Here is a 24,502-nt window from a genome sequence, read left to right as displayed (position 1 = left end):
ATCTCATGCCTCATCAATTTCCTGAAGTACAGTTCCACCAATGTAGTAATCTGCTGCTAATCTTTTCACTCCAAAATGTATAACCTTACATATAGCCACATTAAATTGACATCCATTCTCCTTAGCCCAGACCTCCAATCTATACAAATCATCATGCAAAATTTTGACATCCTCTGCATTCACTATTGTCCTACCCAACTTTGCATCATCCACAAACAAATGAACTGTTCCTCTCAGATCCTTTCCTATATCATTAATGAACAAATTAAACAGCAGTGGTCCAAGAACAGATCCTTGTGGCACACCACTAGTCACAGGCCGTCTTGTGGACTCTACTCCTGAATAAACCACTCTCACATATATCTCCGTCAACCACCCTCCTATCTATCTCACCAACCCTATATCCATCCCCATATGCTGCAATTTACTGATTAGAATTCGATGTGGTATCCTGTCAAAGGCCTTAGCAAGGTCCAGTAGAATCACTGTAAACCCATTACCCTTATCCAGTTCAGCCGTCACTGTGTTATAATACGTGAGCAAGTTACTGAGGCATGATCTACCCTTCACAAAACCATGCTGTCCCCGATACAGTATCCCATTTTCTTCTATCCAATCTTGTATTTTCCTCTTGACTATTTTCTCCAAGACCTTGATAACGATTCCTGTTATGCTGAGTGGCCAGTAATTTTCAACAGCAGCTTTGGAACCACCTTTATGCAGCGGAACTATTTTCCCCTCTTTCCACCCCCTTGGGACAGACCCAGACCCGAGGCTCAAATTAAACAAAATGTTCAAGGGCACTGACAATTCTTTAGCTGCTTCACATATGACACAAGCTAGTATACCATCCAATCCCACAGATGTATTGACATTCAGGTTCTGTAATAGACTAGTTACATCTACTTCATTCATCACAATTCCAGTATAAGCTGTTGGTTCTTCAATTCCTGCAATGTCACCACCTGGATGATATACTCTTGCAAAGTGCTCGCTCAGTAATTCCACAATATCAACTGATTCGGTTACCTCCCTACCCTCAGCATTTTTTAAGATCATTCTACCATGAACATTTTTCCTTTTACTTGCCACATATTGAAAAAACTGTTTGGGATTCTCTTTAGCCTGCATGGCCAATTTTCTTTCGTAATCCTATTTTTGCTTTTCTTGCCACACTCGTTACCCTTCTGGCCTGAGCTTTATACTGTTCCTGCGCCTGCTGGTCACCTTTCTCCTTAAAATTCCTCCACAATTGTTTCTTTTTTTTTGCAGCTCAAGCTTAATAGTGTTATTCATCCATTTAACCCCTACTTGATTTATTATTTGGACTCTTGGTATACAGTCAACCACTGCCTCCTGCAAACACTTCTTAACCACTTCCCATGTGCTATCAACATCCAGCCCATGCAGTTTTACATGCATGGCACTGAGCCAAGCACACACCTAAGCTTGTCATACTTACCAGGCCGTTAATTCCACGTACCCTGTCTTAATTGTAAATTCCACTCCTTTAGCCACCTCCCAAGTCATGACCTTATGGTCACGCTCACCAATTGGTGGCAACACGGTCACGTTCGTTACAGCCACATTCTCAGTTGTAATTACTAGGTCAAGTACTCTCTGCCCCCTGGTATTTTCCGCTACATGCTGCCACAGATAGTTGTCCCTTAATAACCGCATAAAATCTTCCTTCCTCCCATGTGTCCTCTCCTCTTTCCAGTCAATGTTACCATAATTGAAATCACCCATATTAATTACCCTCCTTCCACTCATTTCTTCTATTTGCCTATGCATACTATCCCCAGCTATTCCATCACCTGGTCTATAACAGCACCCAATTGTATATTTTGTTCTGCTAGATTCTCACACCAAAATATTACTTATAAAAAATGTTAATACCTTCCTATTATAAAATATAAGACTTATTGTTAAACTGATTGTATATATAATATTAACATCATTTCCAAAGCATTATAATACACTGATGGTAATTAGTTTTGAAATGTTTTAGCTGATTTTCACTGTCTGCCACAGTTGGTTAAGAATGCTTTAGCCCATTACATTATGATATAAATAGCAGCAGAACATTACTTATAAAAAATTTTAATACCTTCCTATTATAAAATATAAGACATTGTTAAACTGACCACAGATTTTTAATTCGTACGTATGTTCGTACAATATTGCCTACCGGTGTCGCTAGTAACTGACTAGCTTTCTCAAGGCTTGCACAGTACAAAAAAATGGTAAATGCAAAAAGGGTTTAAGAATACAAAAAAACATTAGTACCTGTTAGGTAGCTAAGGTAACAAGTTCATGTGACATTTCTACTCAGTATCATGAACACGCGTTACATGCAAACGCGTAATATGATTATTCGCGTACTGTAGTTCTGTTGAGCTGAGGGAATTAATTAGATTTTTCCAAGTATCATTCAGTATGGCCCCTTGATTTCTGTTTAGGTTGCTGCCTGTACGTAGCACTACTGCTGCTTCTTTAAATAATCAATGTCTGTAATCTTCGTCTACGTAGGGCATAGAGCTGTTATTCCAGTCTATAGTGTGGATTGAAGTTGAAAAGTGATATGCTAACCAAGAGGTGGTCGTTCTGTTGTGATTTACATGGCCAACATGTTCTTTCTGTTTTATTTCCAGGCTTCTCAAAGTTTGTCCAATGTAGGAAAGACCACACGTGCATGGAATATTATACACACCTGGATATTTATAAAATGGAACACTGTCTTTAGGAGATCTTAGAATCTGTCTGATGCTAGTAGCTGGTTTAAATACAACCCTAATGTTATGGGCCTTTAACAATCTCGCAATTTTGGTGGAAACTGAACCCATAAAATGTGTGGTCTTTCCTACATTGGACAAACTTCGAGAAGCCTGGAAATAAGACAGAAAGACCATGTTGGCGATGTAAATCAAACAGAACGACCACCTCCAGGTTAGCACACCACTTTTCAACTTCGAACCACACTATAGACTGGAATAACAACTCTATGCCCTATGTAGACGAAGATTACAGACATGGATTATTTAAAGACACAGCAGTAGTGCTAAGTACAGGCAGCAACCTAAACAGAAATCAAGGGCCATACTGAGCGATACTTGGAAAAATCTAATTAATTCCCTCAGTTCAACAGAACTACAGTACGCGAATAATCATATTACGCGTTTGCATGTAACGCGTGTTCATGATACTAAGTAGAAATGTCACGCGAATGTGTTACCTTAGCTACCTAAGGGGTACTAACATTTTTTTGTATTCTTAAACCTTTTTTGCATTTACCATTTTTTCGTACTGTGCAAGCTTGAGAAAGCTAGTCAGTTTACTAGTGAAACCGGTAGGCAATATTGTACGAATATACATACGAATTAAAAATCTATGGTCAGTTTAACAATAAGTCATATTTTGTAACATTTTATGACCAAAAACATGTATAATTTAAATAACCTTCCTATTATATATCAGCAATGTTACATTGCCATCATCAGGGATCACAAAAAACAATGATATATGCATGCAGGCACACAACATTGAGCAAATGAGGCTGAATAAAGGGCAAAAGAAGTCGGGCCTTGAGTCCTATTCAGAGTGCTACCCCCAGTGGACTGAATTAGGTTTTGGCTGACGATCTTAAAATGTATGATTCCCAAATTTGGGGCAGTCTTATATGCCCAAATTTGTTGAGGTTTGGAAAGTTTTTCATAGCTGAAGCAGATTCGAGGAATAGTCTTTCATACTTGTATTTGCTACAGTGTAATAGAGTGGCCTTCTTCCAATGTGTCCTTGTGGTGGATGTCCAAAGCATAGTAAGTTATGAGTGGCTATATTGGTGGAACTGAATGTAAATCTTGTGTTCGGATATTCTGATATTGGCTGTCGTTTAGCTGTAGTAGGACAGTTTGCAACTGCAAGGGACCTGGTATACCCCTGGTAGGTGTAGAGGATGTGGCTGGTCTTTGATGGAGCAGATAAGAGATGTCAATTTCCTATGGTTTGTAATTGGTTATATAAAGTCATATTTCCTTGAGATTTTTGTTAATTTTGAATGTGCCCCAGATATATGGAATGGTGATAGATTTTGAATAATCTTTGCTTTGAAGGGGGGGGTTGCAGTTACATGGTTTTAATATTTTTTGGATTTTTGGGAGTTGTAGCCATTGGCCAAGAGAATGTTAAGGATATGCAAGTTCAGTAGTTAGGACACTTATTCCCAACTAATTAATTCTGCCCTCTTATATAGGGTTATTATAATCCAATACATTCACTAACAGTCACCCACCCCCCAGCACTTAAGCCTTAACACATGGATGATGTAGAGCTAGTCTAATATAGAATGACTGACCAAATTAACAGAAGAGTTAAATTTAAAATAGGACATTCGTGGATTGTGTGAAATTATATGCCAAGACGAGGGATTAAGTATGTATTTTATGACGGTAGATTCGTGTGTGTTCACAGGCCAGTTTGCCTGTTCTGAGGGACAAAAAAAATGAGTTTCTGGTGGAAAAAACCTCCATATGAGACTGACTAATTCACCTTTAGTCAGCAAGTCCTAAAAACCAGATAAAGGCTCCTCTTGTCATGGAAAAGAATTGAACCCAGATCTTTCCAACCAAAGGGCTTTGTCTATATCAACTGAGCTACAGAAGCTCAAAGATGTAAAGTGAAGAAATTCTTTGATTTAAAAAAATTGAGAGAAAAACTGGACAACATATCTGATCAAATAGCAAGTATTTAACAAATTAGCATATCTCAAAAAGACACTCTCAAAGTCATTCAATTATATGCACCAACAATAAGACACACTGATAAAGAAACTGAAGACTTCTCTCGTGATGTATCATAACTTTTCTTTTGTTGCAAACATAAAGATGATAGAGTAAGACTAATAAAATTTGCAGAAAAGGAAAACCTCCGTATGATGAATGTTCCCCCCCACCCCCAAGGGAGAAAAAAACATACAAAGTGGACATGAAAAAGTCTAAATGGAAGACCTAGTGAAATTGACTATCCTCAGCAACAACTTTATACTTTCCATATTTAAACTTACATTAATTGATAAATTAAAGTATTCAAAGTTTTCCTACAATTAATTGCATAAGACCAATTAAGATGAGCACTGATACATATGCACTCTTGAAACTTTCATACATCAATAAAAATGCAATTATATGACCGATATGAATTTTGTAGCATGGGTTGCATAAGCCACAAGACAAAACACACTAAATGGTCATGCGATGCCACATGTGGATTTCTACAGTAAGAAGTACATTAGAAAACCAAAATATAAGATCTGACAATACTGAAGTCCTGACAGACTAATTTAGAGGAAAACTGATAGGAATTTAGTAAAAATATAAATCTTTTATGTATCACCATCATAGTATCCTATATACATTCCTTAGCTACTTATTAGGAATTTGATGTTTTGATGTACAGCAAAGAACCGTATAACTAATATAATAAATTTAGTTTAATCCTTTATCCAAGTGGGAGCAAACAAAGTTTGCGCCTGAAAATATCTTCAGGACTGAGGTAAGGTGGTACAACACCGGGCAACTCGTTGCAAAGGTAGAGCAAGCTAACATCACTCTTCTCTCAGTATCTCTCATTATGCAAAACACATCTCCTTGCAGATATGTATAATGCTATGCATTAAGGGAAGAGCCACTACCTTGGGCCTGGCTCCCAATGAAGTGACCTCAATAAAGGTCGAAACTAGTCTGGGTAGTGGCCCTTCCCTTAATGCATAGCATTATACATATCCGCAAGGAGATGTGTTTTGCATTATGGGAGATAGTGAGAGAGGAGTGATGTTATCTTGCTCCACCTTTGCAACCAGTTGCCCGGTGTTGTACCACCTTATCCCAGTTCTGAAGATACTTTCAGGTGCAAACTTTGTTTGTTCCCACTTGGATAAAGGATTAAACTAAATTTATTATAGTCTAACCAAGTGAAAAATAAACTGTATAACTAATAAATAAAGAAGTTTATTACTTACTGGTCTTTTACTGGCACAACTTTCAATTACACTGAAGAGCCTCTCAACAGAAGAACTATAATTACCAGCTTCATACTGATGTTCAAGCTGGCTGATTAGACAATGTACATTGGTTGACAGAACAGCCATTGGTCCTTTTGGGTTTTGTACCTAAAAGGGATGCAAATATGTTATTATAAATAAATATGTGAAATTATCTTTTCAAAAGATTTTTCCCATGGTAATCACATCTCTTCCCTCCCCCAGATATTTATAATAAGACCAAGATTACTCTTTTGATCGTTTGTGTAATTTTAGTCTCACTTGTATCTCAGTTATACAGAGACAAAGACACACATTTCCTGAACTGTCCAATGCAAATGTGTGTGTAATATTTGCATATTGTAGAGCTCTATTACTGCAAAGGAATGCACAAATCATCACTAATGGAAATGGCAACACTGTATGATTATAGTTGAAGTATATCATGAAATTTTAAATGTCTTTCTTTTTAAACATTGATAACCCTACTGCATAAAATATGATTTAATACATAAAAAAGAAAAAAAAAGTTAATGAATTAAACTGACATTTTCTCTGGAATACTGCTAAGCATCCTAAAAAGAGAAATGGTGATACCAATGCTGAAGATGCTTGGCATTTACTATTTAACTTTGTCACTCACTGCTGTCTGTACAGGAGAGCCCACTATTCACATCCCTATGAACAATAACAATATACTAACATGATTTACTGTTTGTATTTAAAAATCAATAATTTAGTACTTCAACTTCCACACTTCGAAATGTATCATCCAATCATCCAGGTAAACTTCACAAGTTTGAAGTTTATCATTCACAATATTTAAAGTGACAATTTAACACTTTTAAATGATTCTAAATGGATGTATCAAGCAGAAATGTATGCTGAAAGAACCAAAATCTGATAAGAAACCTGAAGTAGTCTTTATATTCTTCTATTCTAATTTCTGTTGATTACATGTCCAAAATAGCAGAGGTTGCATAAACTTTGGTTGATTACATCAAAGCAACTAATACTATGATATGACTGCATTATGTCTGTATCCTGTGTTGAGTTCTTCTGTTACACTGCAAGTCATGTGGGATGAAAAATCCTGCTGTCTTCATAAAAGATTATATATATATACATATACACATACATATGTGTGTGTGTGTGTGTGTGTGTGTGTATATATATATATATATATATATATACACATATATCAGTATGCATCAATATATATCAGTTAATGTGTATGTGTATGTGTGTATATATATATATATATATATATATATATACACATATATCAGTATGCATCAATATATATCAGTTAATGTGTATGTGTATGTGTGTATATATATATATATATATATATATTGCAACTATGCTACAGAGGCATTGGTGGCAGCATGAACGAGGATATTACAGATGATAAGATAAGACAGAGATGAGTGCTGTCTTAAATAAAGCCAAATTCCTTATCCTTTGAACATTTTAAATAAACTGAATTTTGTGTGAACTTCATTCAGATAGGTGGTCAGATTTTTTAAGTAATGAACAGATCAATTTACTACATGAATAATAACAGAAATCCAAATAAAGGATTACGCTGATCTATGATGTGTTAAATAATATGAATTCTCGTGAATTTCAAAGGAGAATTTCATCATGTCTCTAGAACTTTAATACTTAGAATTTAAAGAAAAAGAGAATTATTCCCAACTAATATCCCAGTTGATAACAGGAAAAAATCAGTAGTTAACTAGGATGAAATTAATAATGTATTCAAGTAATGACTCTGATGTCACCCAATGCAAAATACTGTTATTTTCACTTTATGGTCAACAGAATAAGGAATTTATAAATGTACACAGAGAAAAGCAAGTGCATACATGCTTTTTCTGTAGCAAAATAAAAAACATCACCATAACAAGATTACACAAAAGTACTAGATCTCATAACTCTTTATTATTATTATATTTTGTAAGTTTCGTAGATCTGGAAGACAAGTCTTTAGTCTTCCAGAATTTAGTCTTTATTTGAGTTGTGAGTCAGCAGTTAGAACTGAAGTAAAGGAAGATGGTTTAATGTTAAATCTCATGTCAGACAAGGATGTACATTATCCCCTCTGTTATTCATTATCTAATATCATATATAGATCCTTCATAATGAATCACATTATGTTTATCATGTTTAATACCACTTTACTGCCAAGTTAGCAGTGAAGTGGTATTAAACATGATATCAAATTTGGAGATGTTAATCTCAGTTCTTTTCTTTATGTGATACCTCTAGGGAGTCCAAAGACTCATCGAAGGAGGGCACCTACTCTACAACTCTCTGTCTCCATCACTCAAATTCATGAACTACAACAAACCACAACTACACTAATGTCATCTACTGCACACCACCACCACTAGTATTTTCAGACAATCACAAACATCCATCCCTACATCAGGATTCAAACCAGCAGCCTTTTGACTCGACAGCAGATACACTAACTACTAGGCTAATTACACCTAGTGGATAGCAAAATTATTGAATATAACTTTGTATTTATGTAATTAAAAGTATTTCATGTGGGAATCTACAATATGTATTTATATGGAGATATCAAGTGGTTTGTAGAATAAAATTGACAACTCACTGGATGAAATTCAATCATATGATTCAGGCTCTAGACATAAATTACAGCCTTACCATATTCATACACTAATAATACATAGTTCATTAAAAGGACACAAAAGTATACTGACTTGTGTCCAACAGTAGATTATATCAATTTGTCAAATCATCATATGGTTAAATTTCTCATTTGGAATATTTTTAGAAGATGCTAACTTATTTTAATAAGAATACATGTGTGTTAAGAACATGGCTAGCTCGGTGGAAGTGGCATTTCACTGCCTGGTGGAAGACCTAGGTTCAATTCTATGAAAATACAAAAATATTTTGAGAAAATTTGGAGAAATGAGCAAAGCTCATAATAATGGCAAATATCTGTTGGATTTCTGCTCAGGACATGGACTGGTTATTACTAACACAATGTTCCAACATAAAAATGTCCACAAATTCACATGGAGAGAAGAGGCAAGGAATAAGAAAAGTCTCATTGACTATGTTACTGTTGCTAGTGATGTTTTCTCATTGGTGCAGGACACCAGAGTGTACAGAGGATTTAAAATTGGAAGTGGTCGCCATTTAGTCTTGAGCAGGATAAAATTTAATTTCATATTGAAAAGAAGAACATGTAAGAAAGTTTTAAAGCGAAAGAAAGTTGAACGGCTCTCAGATGTGAACTGTAGACTAAAATACACAAACATCATTCAAGAAAAAATAAAGGAGTTTGAGAACAGGAACCAAACCTTGCAGATTCAGTGCAAGCACTGAAGAAAACACAGATTGATTCAGCCAGAGAGGCATGTAGTGAGGTTATCTGCAAAGATAAAAAATCAGAACTCCATGGTGGACACAGGAAGTTAAAGAGGCAGTGAAGGAAAAGAAGAAAGCATATCAAATGTTCTTGGCAAATAAGTCAGCTTGTGCTCTTAAAGAATACAGAGACAAATGTAAGAAAGCTAAACACTGTGTAAAACTAGCTAAACAAAAGTCATGGGAGGACTTTGGCAAGAATATAGAAAATAAATATCAAGAAGGTGGCAAAATATTCTGGAGGTTGTTGAAAAAGCTCAGAAAGAGAGGAAAGAGTGTTGTAAAAGGAATTAGATGATAAATGTGACATCAAAACTATTCAAAAATATATCCTTGATGCATGAAGTAATAACTTTGAAATATTGCTAAATGATACAAGCAGTGATGAGAGCAGAGTGGTAAAAAACACTCAACAGGCATACAGTCAGGAATACATACCCATACTTCAAGCAGAAAAGGCCATCAAAAGCATTAAATCTGGAAAGACAGCTAGAGTAGTTGATATTCGAACATAAATGCTTAAGCATGGAGGTATAAAGGTCTTACAGTGGCTCAACTGCATAATTCAGAAGGCCTGAACAGAGGGACAAATTCCAGATGATTGGAGTAAAGCTCTCATAGTACCCATATAAAAATGAGAAATAAAACTGAATATGAGAATTACAAAGGTATTTCCCTACTGCGTGTTCCTGGTAAGATTTATGCAAACATACTTGACAAATGGTTGAGAAAGATTGTGGAAGGGAAGCTTGGTGAAGAGCCAAATGTCAGGATCAGTTTTCACTTTACGACAAATAGTTCAGAAATCATGGGAATATAACAATGATCTGTATTTAAGTTTCATAGATCTGGAAGACAAGTCTTTCATCTTCCAGATTTTAGTCTTTATTTGAGTTGTAAGTCAGCAGTTAGAATTGAAGTAAAGGAAGATGGTTTAATGTTAAATCTCATGTCAGACAAGGATGTACATTATCCCCACAGTTATTCATTATCTATATATGATATAGATAATATCATATATAGAATCCTTCATAATGAATCACATTATGTTTATCATGTTTAATACCACTTTACTGCCAGGTTGGCATTAAAGTGGTATTAAACATGATATCAAAATTGGAGATGTTAATCTCAGCTCTTTTCTTTATGGGGATGATGTTATACTTCTAAATAAATCCGGTACAAGTCAGTAAGATTCCCTGACTAAATTCAATAACTGTTGCAATAAATTTATTATGAAAATCAGCACAATAACAAGACAAAGACAATGAAAATGGACAGAAACATTGAAAATATAAACTGCATCATGAATGGAGAAGCTATAGAACAAGTAAAACATTTTAGCTACTAAGGCATGCTTTTTAGTGAAGGTGGTAAATTAAATATGGAAATAGACAACAGAATCAATAAAGCTGGTATGGTAGGAAGTCAACTGAATAAATTTATACAGAATAATAAAGAAATTAATCAAAACACTAAATTAGCTATATACAAGACAGTTTTGAAACCAATTTTAACTTATGGATCTGAGAGCTGGGTTAGAAATGAAACACTTGACCAAAGACTGGAGACCGCAGATATGAGAGTCCTGAGAAAGATTAGGGACGTGAACAGATGGCATCATATTAAAAACGAGGATATTATGAAAGAACTCGACATTGTTAGCGTCCAGGAATGTGTTAGCGAAGCTAATCTCAGGTGGTATGGTCACTTAAATGAATGGGAGAGGAAAGATTAGCAAAACAAGTATTCTCTGCCAGGCTGGCAGGAAAAAGACCCAGAGGAAGACCAAGATATAGGTGGATTGATACAGTAAAAATATCTTATATAAAATATAAAAATATTGAAGACAGAAATATATGATCCGATAATGTTGGAATCTTGACAGGTAACAGATTGATTTGGAGGAAAATTGTAGATAGGAAGTTCATAATGATGTAAGTTTTTCATGTAGTACTATCACATCCTGTACACTCCTTGAGTGTACATGTCAGGAATTTGATGATGATGAGGTTCAATTCTAGTCACCGACTAAAGGAACATTTTCTAAGCTTTTTTGAATGGTTCCTGAGTTAGTCAATCTCTGCCATGGATAAGCAGATTTTTTCTCCCAGAAACTCGGGGGTTTTCAGACCATAAACTCATCCCAGAAAATTGGCCACAGACCCCATACTATCTCATGCAATAAATATATAGTGTGTGTTAGAATTAGGGACCATGAGATGGTGGCACTTGACAGCCATCTCTTCATTAAATGCCATTTATAATAATCATTATTATTATTATTCAGGCCTCCATGGCATCAAAAGACTGATCGTGGGAGGTCCTTCCTAGGAAACACAATGTCTATCATACGACTCCTTGAAGTCACTGAGTTCTCTCACCATTCTATCAGGCAATGCATTCCACGGTTCAACCACCCTCCATGCAAAGGAACCACTCCTCACCCTCTTGCTCGCAGCTTCCTTTTGCAACTTCCAGGGATGGCTCCTTGTCATCACTCCTTTCCACTGTTCAATGAAGCGAAAGAATTCCCCAGTGTCAACCCTGTAACTACCTCTCAACAGTTTTAAAGTCTCAATCACATTATCATCTCTCCTCCTTCTATCTATCAAACTCTGCAGTCCACAATCCCTCAGCCAATCCTCATAACTAACATTGTACAATCTTGAAACCATCTTTGTTATCTGCCTCTGTACCCTTTCCACAGTTAATTTATCCCCTTCAAATCCTGGGGACCAAATTTGAGCACAATAGTATAAGTGCGGTCTGATCATGGTCTCATACGATGGAAGGATAACTCTTTTATCTCTGCAGGTCAGTGATAGTCTTAGGCCAGCTAGCTCAGTATTCAAAAGTTAGATAAGGCTTAATGGCCTTGCCTACTGCCTACAAGGAATAAAAGGCATTAGAAGGCACATCTGTTATGAAAAATAAAGACCTTGGCACTATAAGACTATGTATTCTCCAAAACAAATATAAGCTTTAACATTATATCATTATCAATAGTCCTCTAAGGCATAGTGATGAGATCCTTTAAATCATCACCTTGCTATACCATGCTCTGTTACAAGTTTCCACTTGAACACTAAAGAAACGAGGGACGTTTAAGAATTTGGAGCTCAGTCAAGCAAATTATATTCTATATTGGCCAAAACCATATACACATTATGACGACATAACATAATCATACATCATACCAATAGGGTATGATGTGTAACCATACATAATCATACATCATACCAGTAGGGTATACTACTTACCCACATGAGGTGGGGGGAGGGAGGGTCTTCATTTTCATAAAGGAAGCAGAGTGTTCACCTCACACAACTGAAGTGCCATCAACTTATGAAGCACGGAAAAGAGGTTCAATTATTCAACTAACAAGGAACAGAAATATGACATTGACATAACCAGTTATAAGTAAACAAGTAAAGGTAAAATACTTTTTAACTATTAAGTATATGATGATTTAGGTTGGGGTATATGTCATATGAGGAGCTTGAGATGTTTAGTTGTATTAAGTTACCTAATGCAAAGCAGATAATTATTATAGGAGATTTTATTATGAAATTTCCCATGGAAACATATGATATGAAAACTGACTTTCTGGAATTCTAAAGGGACAGTTATCTCAGGCAGTATTTGCTGAAAGGAACATAAGAATCAAGGATTTTGATTTAGTCATAGAATCAAATAATGTCATTGGAAATGAGATGACATCTTTGTTACTTGGTTGGTTGAGAAAAAGAGAGAGATCATGCAGCCTTGACCTGGGAGGTAAGTAGGCATGTGAAAGTTTCAAAAAAAAATAATAAATTTACAAGAGACGTCATTTATTACAGACTTAGGAGACAGCTAAGAGAAAAGTCCTGAGTGGAAGAAAAAATACATTATTGAAAGTTCTTGACAATTAATTCCTGACATTACTCTGTCCTCCATTTCTAAACTTTTTCAAATAGCCTCCAGTACATTTTGCTACCTCTGTAGTACTTATTGTCTATATTTCATCTAAAATATTGGCTGATTGGATGAGCGGTTAATGTATCCACTCTCTAACCAACAGGTTGTAGGTTTGAATCCCAACATGGGCATGAATGTTTTGTCCATTGGGTGGAAGATGAATTTTGATGCCTGGTGGAAGGCTGCTACCCTGTTTAAAGAGGCCTGAAGTGGCTTGAAAAGTTCCACAATCTCGGGTCATGTTAAAAATAAATAATTATTTAAATATATATATATATATATATAAAATATTTTAAAAAACCTTAGCCCACACATAGTTCTCAAGTACTATAGGTAGATTTATCACATGTTGCAGGTAAAAGTCACATAAGTCTTCCCATAACTTCTGTATTAACTTTTTTTTCTGTATTCTTTGTGGACAACTGCTGATGTACTTGCTTTCTTCTTTTCCTGGTTTGTCTCTTCAACTTCTTGATTAAACCATGATGTTTGGATTGTTATCCATACACATAGCCACATCACATGTCTCTTACTGAATTAGTCAATGTTTTCTTCAGAATTTGCAAATGATTCTCTAAGGTTTTCCATGAATAACATTTACATAGTATTGTCTACAATTCACCAATGAAAGCTGCTCAACTTTGATCAAACATTCATCCTAAAGACTGGCAACAATTCTCTACAGACATTAGGATGGTGCAAAATATTTTGATAGCATTGGTTGACCTTTGACAGTGATGTGCTGGCTTCTAATGTTTAGAATGAATTACATTTAGGGCGCTTCTTCATGGCAGTCTGGCCTTTCACTGTGCATATGCTTAAGATACAGAATGTTCAGGCCCACAATGGTAAAGTACTCGTGTTAAGTAACTAAATGGGTGCATGTGTTCCGAAACATAGTATACACACCATGGTGTAATGGAAACATTCATATATGAGGGCTATAAAAGCCTTATAATAATAAATTTGTTTTCCCCTATCTGAAAACAACTATTCTTTGATGTGCACCAACTTTGGAATAATATTATCACTACATCTTTTAAGAAGAAAGAAATGATTAGCAGTGAGGACTTTTTTGTGTGTCAAATTCTCGAAGCCATGTAACTGTCTTTTAATGTCTCATTGTATACTGTTGTATTTAAAACCATTTTTACAATTACAAAATACTAACAATTATACAAGTAATGTTTATTAGTTGTTAATTTGAAACTTATAACTTGTTTCACTCTCATAAAACTGGTAGCATCTTCTGAGTTTATAAATAAGCATTAAAAAAAAAAAAAAAAAAAGGCAAGGAGATAACAATAATGTTGTCCGAATGCTGAAAAATTGTTACAAAAGAAAATAAATTAATTCATCCTAAACACAAATATAACGTCACTTGCCATGCAGATGATTGCTGGCACAATTGAAATCTGTGATGCTGAAAGATTTAATGAGAGATTTCCAGATGCCATTTAATAGAAGTACTTGATTTCTATTCAAAAGATTCATGTGAATGGATAACTTTAATGGATTCTTTTAGAAGCCTGAAGTAATAAAATTTTTCTTCTAAATACAGTTTACTGTATGTTGGGCAGACCACATCTTTTTTTTTTTTTTTTTTTTTTTTTTATTTATGAACAACATTTCCAACATGTTTCTTTCTAACTTCAAATCCATGGCCTGTCCTATATAGACTACGTCAACATGAGCATGGTATTCTATATACTCCTAAGTATTTGTAAAAGGGATAATATCCTTAGGAGACCTGAAGAAGCAGAAAAAGTTAAGAGACCTGGATCGGAAAGTTCCTTGAAAGCACACTAATTGGGTAAAAGAGAAATCTCATGATAAGAATGAAGGAGAATTTATTGAGTTGTGAGACAACTTTCTAAAGCAGTATGTGAAAGAAGGAATGTGTGGTCAGAGAGGGGTATATTTCATCATGGCATCAGAAAAGGGGTAGGGATCTTGGTTAAAAATGACGATTTTACCAATAGTTGGTGACAGTGATCATCATCATGCATATCAAGGATTTAAGACTAGCATGGCCTGTTCCAGCCTTAGAAGTCATCGTTGAATCTTTTAAGAGGACGTCCTGGTTTTCTTTTTCCTAATAGCTTGTACTTTAAGGCTTGTTTTGGTAATCTTTCTATTTTCATTCTTTGAACATGTTCCATCGATTTATGTTTATATTTTTTAATTTTTTTCTGATTCCTGGTTTAATTCTTTCATAATTTCTTTGTTTCTTTTGTGATCAAACAGAGTATATTTTGCAGTTTTTCTCATAAACTTAATTTCTGCGGTTCTTAATCTTCGTTTGTCTTTTTGTTTTATTGCCCATTCACTACCATACAATAAGACTGGAATGGCTAATGTATTGTATACTTTTAGTCTGGTTTGTTTTTGAACTAGGTTTGGTTAAAATATAGTTATTTATAAATATTTTGCAATTTTTAGGTTTATATCTTTTTCATTTTCATATGTGATAATACATCCTAGATAATTAAATGAATTCACCTGTTCTAAGATCTTGTTATCTATTACTATTTTAGTTCTTACTGGATCTTTTCCTTTAAAGGACATAGTTTTTGATTTTTCTGTTGATATTATCATACCATAATCTTTGGCTATCTCATTTAGATCTAAATTAGCTTTCTGTAAGTTATCTTCAGAATCGGCAATTATTATTTGGTCATTGGCAAAACGGAGTGCGTTTAAGTTCACAGTAGGAGAAAGTTTAATATCTTGATGTTATTTCATTTAGGTAAATATTAAAGAGAGTTGCTGAGATGGGGGGGGGGGGCATCCCTGTTGGACCCCCTTGGTCTATCTCTCTCATATGATAACTCATGATTTAATCTTACTTGTGATCATGTTGTATTATATTTGTAAAGAGAAGTAATCCTAACGGATAATCTTCTGATAATACATGGAATGATGATCGAATCTCTATACTGGACATTCCAGTTATGGAAAGGTCAGAATAGAAAAAAAAATCTTTTCAACTTTTTTTTTTTTTTTTTTTTTGCAATAATGATTAAAGAATGAATAAATTCATATTTTCTTGTAATGATTTTTCCGAATTTAGACAACCTTGTTATGTGTATCTTTTTGTGCATATTATAAACTCTGAAGATGCCACCAGTTGTTTTGTGTGAGTGGAACTAGTTTTAGTTGAGTTTCAAAATAAAAAATCCTTGTGGAAAGGTGTGCTGAGAAGTTGTGATAATCACCATGAAGGAATTGAAATAGAACCATGTAACTTACACATTATTCTACATATTCCCCATGCAGTATTACACACTTGTTATAATGCTGCTGCATCATTTACAATCCTCCAAAAAAAAAAGTCTTTCCCTTGTTGCACAAACCAGTCATTTTGTTCTAGGTGTTTATCAGAACTTTTCATTCTCCCCTCATGGGTCAAAGCTGTATAACTGAGAGGAGACCTCCACATAGCCTTTAAAGGAATGCGGAGAACCGACCAGGGCTTCTGACCTAATGTCCAATCCTCACCTTCTTGTGGTGCACCCTGTTGGGTATCTACTTGGATACTGAACGAACGAGGATGGGCTGGCAATTTGGGATTTAGCCAACCAAATTCTATTCTTATTGGTTAAACCAAAATGAAAAATGATGGTACGACATGACAAAATTTCATGCTGGCTGGGGCGTCGCCCGGTTAAACAAGGCCCCCATTGTTTTCGCCAGGGAACCAGGGCGAACAGCGAAAAGTCAGCTACTGGAACAAATCTGAAAACAAACCCCAACTCAACATCACCAGAGTTAAAGATTGGTACTATCAACGTAAGAAGCCTGAATGGCAAAGAAATGGAGCTAGCTGAGGAATTAGATAAGTACCAGATCGACATAATAGGGGTAACTGAAACAAAAAAGACAAAAACTGGTGAGATCTTTCTGAGCAATAAATACAAAATGTTATATTCAGGCAATGACAATCAAGGAAAAGAAGGAGTAGCCATAGTATTCAACACAAAATATGAGGTTAATCTTCTTGAATGGCAGGCAGGCAGTCACAAGTAGAGTAATGTGGGCAAATATGAGAATGGGGAACTGGACAATGAGACTTATTTGTGCCTATGGTCCCACAGAAGATTCTACTAAGGTAGAAGTGGAGGAATTTTTTGAGGCTATAGAAAAAGCAACTGACACAATGAAAAAGGAAAAGTTGGTCCTTGTTGGGGATCTAAATAGCAGAGTAGGAAATGATTGTGAGACATACAAAAATATTTTGGGATAATTTGGAGAAAAGAGCAAAGCTAATAATAATGGCAAATATCTGTTGGATTTCTGCTCAGGACATGGACTGGTTATTACTAACACCATGTGAGATCCAACATAAAAATGTACACAAATTCACATGGAGAGAAGAGGCTAGGAATAAGAAAAGTCTCATTGACTATGTTATTGTGGATAGTGATGTTTTCTCCCTGGTGCAGGACACCAGAGTGTACAGAGGATTTGAAATTGGAAGCGATCACTATTTAGTCTTGAGCAGGATAAAATTGAATTTCATATTGAAAAGAATGACATGTAAGAAAGTTTTAAAACGAAAAAAAGTTGAGCAGCTCTCAGATGTGAACCGTAGACTAAAATACACAAAGATTATTGAAGAAAAAATGAAAGAGTTTGAGAACAGGAATCAAACCTTGGAGATTCAGTGGCAAACTCTGAAGAAAACATTGATTGATTCTGCCAGAGAGGCATGTGGTGAGGTTGTCTGCAAGGATAAAAAAATCAGAACTCCCTGGTGGACACAGGAAGTTAAAGAGGCAGTGAAGGAAAAGAAAAAAGCATATCAAAAGTTCCTGTCAAATAAGTCAGCTTGTGCTCTTAGAGAATACAGAGACAAATGCAAGAATGTAAAACTAGCTAAACAAAAGTCATGGGAGGACTTTGGCAAGAATATAGAAAATAAATATCAAGAAGGTGGCAAAATATTCTGGAGGTTGTTGAAGAAACTTAGGAATGGAGGAAAGAGTGCTGTAACAGGAGTCAGAAATGATAAAGGTGACATGAAAATGGAAGAAAAAGATATTCTTGAAGTATGGAGTAATTACTTTGAAAAACTGCAAAATGAAACAAGCAGTGATGACAGCACAGAAGTAAAAAACACTTACCAGGCATGCAGTCAGGAATCCATATCCATACTTGAAGTAGAAAAAGCCATCAAAGGCTTGAAATGTGGAAAGGCAGCAGGAGTAGATGATATTCGACCAGAAATGCTGAAATACGGTGGTATAAGAGTCTTACAGTGGTTGCACTGCATAGTTCAGAAAGCCTGGACAGAGGGACGAATTCCTGATGATTGGAGTAGAGCTCTCATAGTACCCATATATAAAAAGGGAAATAAAATTGAGTGTGAGAATTACAGAGGTATTTCCCTACTGAGTGTTCCTGGCAAGATCTATTGCAAGTATATTTGAGAAACGGTTGAGAAAAATTGTGGAAGAAAAGCTTGGTGAAGAACAAGCTGGATTCAGGCCAAATAGAGGCTGTCAGGATCAGATTTTCACTTTACGACAAATAGTCTAGAAAGCATGGGAATATAACAGAGATCTGTATTTAAGTTTTGTTGATTTGGAAAAGGCATATGACAAGGTGCCAAGAGAGAAGCTATTCAATACGCTACAGTTATATGGTGTCAATGGGGCATTATATCAAGCAATATTTAGTCTTTATTTGAGTTGTAAGTCAGCAGTTAGAATTGAAGGAAGTACAGGAAGATGGTTTAATGTTAAATCTGGTGTGAGACAAGGATGTACATTATCCCCCTCTGTTATTCATTATCTATATGGATCACATTATGAAGGAAAGTGGTATTAAACATGATATCAAAATTGGAGATATTAATATCAGCTCTTTGCTTTATGCGGATGATATTATACTTCTAAATAAATCCGCTACAAGTCTGCAGGATTCTCTGACTAAATTGAGTAGATGTTGTAATAGATATGGTATGAAAGTCAGCAATAAAAAGACAAAGACAATGAAAATAGGCAGAATCATTGAAAATGTCAACTGTATTGTGAATGGAGAACCTGTGGAACAAGTGAAACATTTCAGCTACTTAGGCACGATTTTTACTGAAAATGGTAAATTAAATATAGAAATAGACAACAGAATCAGCAAAGCTGGTATGGTAGGAAGTCAATTGAATAAATTCATATGGAATAAGAGAGAAATTAGTCAGAACACTAAATTAGCTGTATACAAGACAGTGTTCAAACAAGTTTTAATTTATGGATCTGAGAGCTGGGTTAGAAGTAAAACACTTGACCAAAGACTAGAGACCGCAGATATGAGAGTCCTGAGAAAGATTATAGGGGTGAAACAGATGGCATCAATGGCAGTATCATATTAAAAATGAGGATATTAGGAAAGAACTTGACATTGTCAACATCCAGGAATGCGTTAGCAGAGCTAATCTCAGGTGGTATGGTCACTTAAACAGAATGGGCGAAGAAAGATTAGCAAAACAAGTGTTCTCTGCCAGGTTGGCAACAAAACAACCCAGAGGAAGACCAAGATATAGGTGGATTGATACGGTACAAAGTGCCTTAGACAATAGAAATATAAGATCTGATAATGTTGGAGTCTTGACAAGTAACAAACTGATTTGGAGGAAAATTGTAGATAGGAAGTTAGTAATGATGTAATTTTTTTTTTCGTGTAGTACTATCATATCCTGTACACCCCTTGAGGGTACATGGCAGGAATTTGATGATGATGATGAAAAAAATAAACTTTTAGGGAAGAAACAAAAGCGATAATGTACCATGTAGCAGTGGGTTTGAGGCTTTCTGGTGTAAACTAAACTAGAGGCTAACAGGAAGAAAAACATGATGGGGTGCTGCTGCATACCAGGTGGTTCGGTTGTTAGAGTTGATGAAATGCATTGTCCAATTACCTGATTGGACTAAATGAGTACTCATCATGGATAGAAGAGAAATCTCATGGCAAGACTGAAGCAGAAATTACTGAATTCTTGCGAGACAATTTTCTCATTCCTTTCTCAAAGGAATTCTAAATCAAAGAGCATTAAATTTGATTGTAACATCAGAAGGGATGTCAGTTAAGAATGCGACTATTTTATCAGTATTTGATGACAATGATCATAAATGCCGTACTTTCCTGGAAATTGATTATATAAATGTTCCAATTAGGAAAAGTTGGAACACAATATTGCAGACACTGAAAATCAAACCTAAATATTATGACAAACTCAGGAGAATACTATATTTGGTCCCATGAAATGAATCACTAAATGGACATGATATCAGCAATGCATAGGAAATTCTGAAAAATTAAACAAAGCAGAATCTGAATGCATCCCTAGAGTTCAAAGTCCAAATATGATGGGAGTAAAATTGATGTGCAACCTTATTAATCAATAAGGTTGATAAGATGATATGGAAGGAATACCGCATTTACTTAAATATAACTCATCCTCGCATATAACTCGCACCCCTGTTTTTACTTTATGAAAAAAGAAATTAAAAAGTTTTGCTTGTACCTCGCACACGAATAAAAAGTTTAAACACATTCATGTTGGAGCAATAGTAACTCACTCCCCATAGTAAACAACATGCCCTCCCCAACGACCACAATACTGCAGACGCAAGAAAAACAAGTAGTTTTATTGCATCACTGAATAAGGTACAGACGTTTGCAGTCTGTGTAATATATTTCTCAACAAATAGTGCAACTAGAGACAACTGGGAAAAAAACGACACTAACTAATGAATCACATATCCCCTCCCACAGAAGCATGCTGTATACTCATGCAAAAACCATATGTTGCACCAACAAATATAGTAACTAATGTCCAATTTTTCATTTACATGATACATGTTTGTTTGATTGCATTTGAAATTTTTGATGTCATTAATACAGATCACAAAGGCTAACTTCAAATAAAATTCTACCACGAATTGAAACATGTCATATGATGTGTGTGTGCCACCAGCTCAACACGGAAGTGGCAATATAATTCAACTGAAGGGTTGAAACTTTGTGTCAGTTGAGCCTACCCGCGCAACATGAAAGCAATACACAAATGTAATGGTAAGTTCTATCGGAATGAGAAATGTGCAAAACACCATCCCATCGTGAATATGCTAAAATTAAGAAATATATAGCGAATATTATGGCAGTTTCGGATCTCATGGAAATTGGTTGAAGAGAATTAGCATTTCAACTCAACAATTGTCGGCTTGCCTTTGTCACTGAGTCATGTGATCTTTTGTTAATACTGCACCAATCATATGACTCAGTGACAAAGGCAAGCTGACAATTGTTGAGTTGAGATACGTAATGAACAATCCTTCACAAATGACTAATGAGAAGTGAAAGCATAGCTGCTCTATCTCTACTGGCCTACCATTGCTGTCTGTTTCGCATTCTGCTTTCACTTCTCATTAGTCATTTGTGAAGGATTGTTCATTACATATCTCAAGTCTTGTAAATTACTAGTAATTTTTGCTTGAAATAATGGGAAAGAAGATAATGCTATTTATTTGGGTAGATGATTGTGATGATGCACACTAGGAAACTGCTCTCAAGGCCAGAAATAGCAGTAGCGAATAGGAAATTCTTGGTAGTCATACCCATTTTCAGTTTTTTCCTGAAAACTTCAGTTCCTGAAAATCCCTGCATATATCATGCACCACGATTTTTTAGCTTTAAATTTGGGGGGAAAAAAGTGCGGGTTATATTCAAGAAAACATGACATCATGAGAATAACACTCAGAGGAGTTATGATATATGACGAGGAGTCTGAAAAGTTCTGATAAACTCCTAGAACAAAAATTATATAAAAGCAACTCTTCGTATACATCCTAAAAGAAAAAGAACATAATTGTAATTTGATCACACATGGGGCTAAAGGGTTTTAAGATATTTTCTTCCTTGCAGTTATATCAATTGCTTTAATATCATTTTTGTTCTAGGTGCTTACCAGAACTTTTCAGCCCCCCCAGTATATAAAGCACAGGCAAGAAAAGTTACCAGTATTATATGAGGAAAGGTAAATCAAACTAAGAAATTGGCTATACAGGCTGAACACAATCCACAAGAACTTCAACATAATGCTGTAACTAAAGGAGAGAATGAATGTGGCCGAATAACTACTATATGCAGGTGGCACTACTCTTGTGTCAGAAGCTAATGAGATTGATCAATTAATAAGTGCTCACTTTGCTAAGATATATCAACCAGGTGTACATAATACAGTGCACAGCAGCTTTGCTAATTCTGCTGTCAGTTTCCAAATTTAATTTGCCATCATCACTATAAACGTGTGTGTTATAATTTAAATTTTAAAAAAGTATAAAACATCTTTGGTCTTTTTTTTTCATAAAAAAAAATTGAAAAAAAATCTCTCAAAATCATAGGTTTTGGCGGTTGGCAACCCTAGTAAAAGGAGAAAAAGCAAATCCAATGAAAATAAAATCTGAACAGAAATTATTTAAAATTTCTCTTTCAATTTGAAACATATACATTAACTAATAAGTTGATGTTCAGTTCAAACAAAATAAGGATAATGATTACAAAAAACAAAAGATACAGAAATTTCCTACGTTAAAGATTCTGTTATGAAAACTTAACCAAGCACTGCTGTATCTGAATAGTACTATGCATTCAAACCAAATATAAGAATTTGTTCAGATGTTTTAAAATCTTCTATAAGGTTCAAGAGCTCTTGCATAACCTGGATAAGAATTCAGCAATAGGGGCAGATGAAATATCAGCACATATGCTGATATTTCATCTGCCCTTCTTCATCTGAAAGGAATGTTCAGCAGAATTAGGGTTTTCAACATGTTTCTATAACTTGAGTCCCAGCTCAGGAATGATATTACAGAAATGGAAAGAATGTCTGATAGTTCCATTGTAAAAGAGTTTTGGAAAAGTCGTTGGGTCTAACTACCAACTTATCAGTATCTCTGGCGTGGAGGTGAAGATTTTGGAGAAGTTGCTAAGAGCCTGTATACAAAAATGGATTGACAAACAAGGTATACTTTGTGAGGAATAACATGGATTTACTAAAGGGAAGTCGAGGGTGATGTAAAAAAAACAAATCTATCTAACTACTGACCTATCGATATCTCTGGAGGAGTGGAAGATTTTGAAGTTGGTAATAACTTGTATACAGAAACAGGCTGACAGACATCATATACTATACAGGTAATGGTATTGGTTTATTAAAGGAAAATCATTTCCTTTAGTAAAATCAAAAATATTTTATAACAATGTTATGGCCATGTTGGATAAATGGATAGACAATGATACTGTTGGATTTTTTTAAGCTACTAGATAGGATACCACATGAAAGGCTGTTGCATAAACTGGAGTAGAAGGGTTTGGAATATAAACTTTTGACTTGAATAAGTGGATGGTTGACAGACCATCATGACATACCACATTGTTATGTCGAATTCCTGTTTTTATTTATACAATGGTTGTATTTTATTCAAACTTTTCTAACCTAAACCTTTTTCTATCTTAACCTTATCGGCTGCGCCATTTATGTTAGTGCTTTTCTTATATTATTTATCTCCCTGCTTATTTGTTATAATACGTTTGTATTCTAATCGTTTAGATTAACTTCTATTGTTTTATATCTTTCCTCTATCCTACCAGCTGCGCCATTTATGTTGTGACTTTTTCTTATCCTTTGTCTTTACTATCCTCTCGACTCCGTTATTTATGTTATTGCCCTTTTCTTATCTTGTTTGCCTTTTCTTTACTTAATTAGTTATTTACCCATTTTCTACCCTTTCTTAACTAATCCAATATTCTATCTTTCTTAAATTCAAAACTCGTCTAACACTGTTCCTTACTTGTACACATTTATCCCTTATAATTTAAACTCTACAATCAAATATTCTCTCATTCAGTGCTTTGCAGTCCTATTGGCCTCTCTATGTCCTAAACAAACAATCTGAAGAAGTTCACCCTATAAGTATTAACACATTTATATTTATGCTGCGCCAGCTAATACCTAGGTAGAAAGGATTCTTGTTCAGGGTGACCCCTTTAGAGAGTTAATGATTATTTGATCAAGCATAAATTTATCTCCCC

At 35.1% G+C, this 24,502-nt stretch overlaps 1 protein-coding gene across 4 annotated transcripts in view; it reads right to left on the bottom strand.

The window, feature by feature from the left end:
• The window catches only part of gig (TSC complex subunit tuberin), a 943,661-nt gene that overhangs the window by 616,244 nt on the left and 302,915 nt on the right, over positions 1-24,502 (bottom strand). For all 4 annotated transcript variants that reach the window (XM_090415521.1, XM_090415523.1, XM_090415524.1 and 1 more), the window contains exon 14: positions 6,017-6,166. In XM_090415521.1, the coding sequence (XP_090271647.1) occupies positions 6,017-6,166 (150 nt within the window). The remainder of the gene's footprint in view (positions 1-6,016; positions 6,167-24,502) is intronic.

Source organism: Typopeltis vanoorti, chromosome 3 (assembly GCF_054136105.1).
Source record: "Typopeltis vanoorti isolate ZY-2024b chromosome 3, IOZ_Tvanoo_1.0, whole genome shotgun sequence".
Classification (NCBI taxonomy): domain Eukaryota; kingdom Metazoa; phylum Arthropoda; class Arachnida; order Uropygi; family Thelyphonidae; genus Typopeltis; species Typopeltis vanoorti.
Note: the sequence above shows the minus strand (reverse complement) of the source record. Positions and strands in the feature narration are given on the sequence as shown.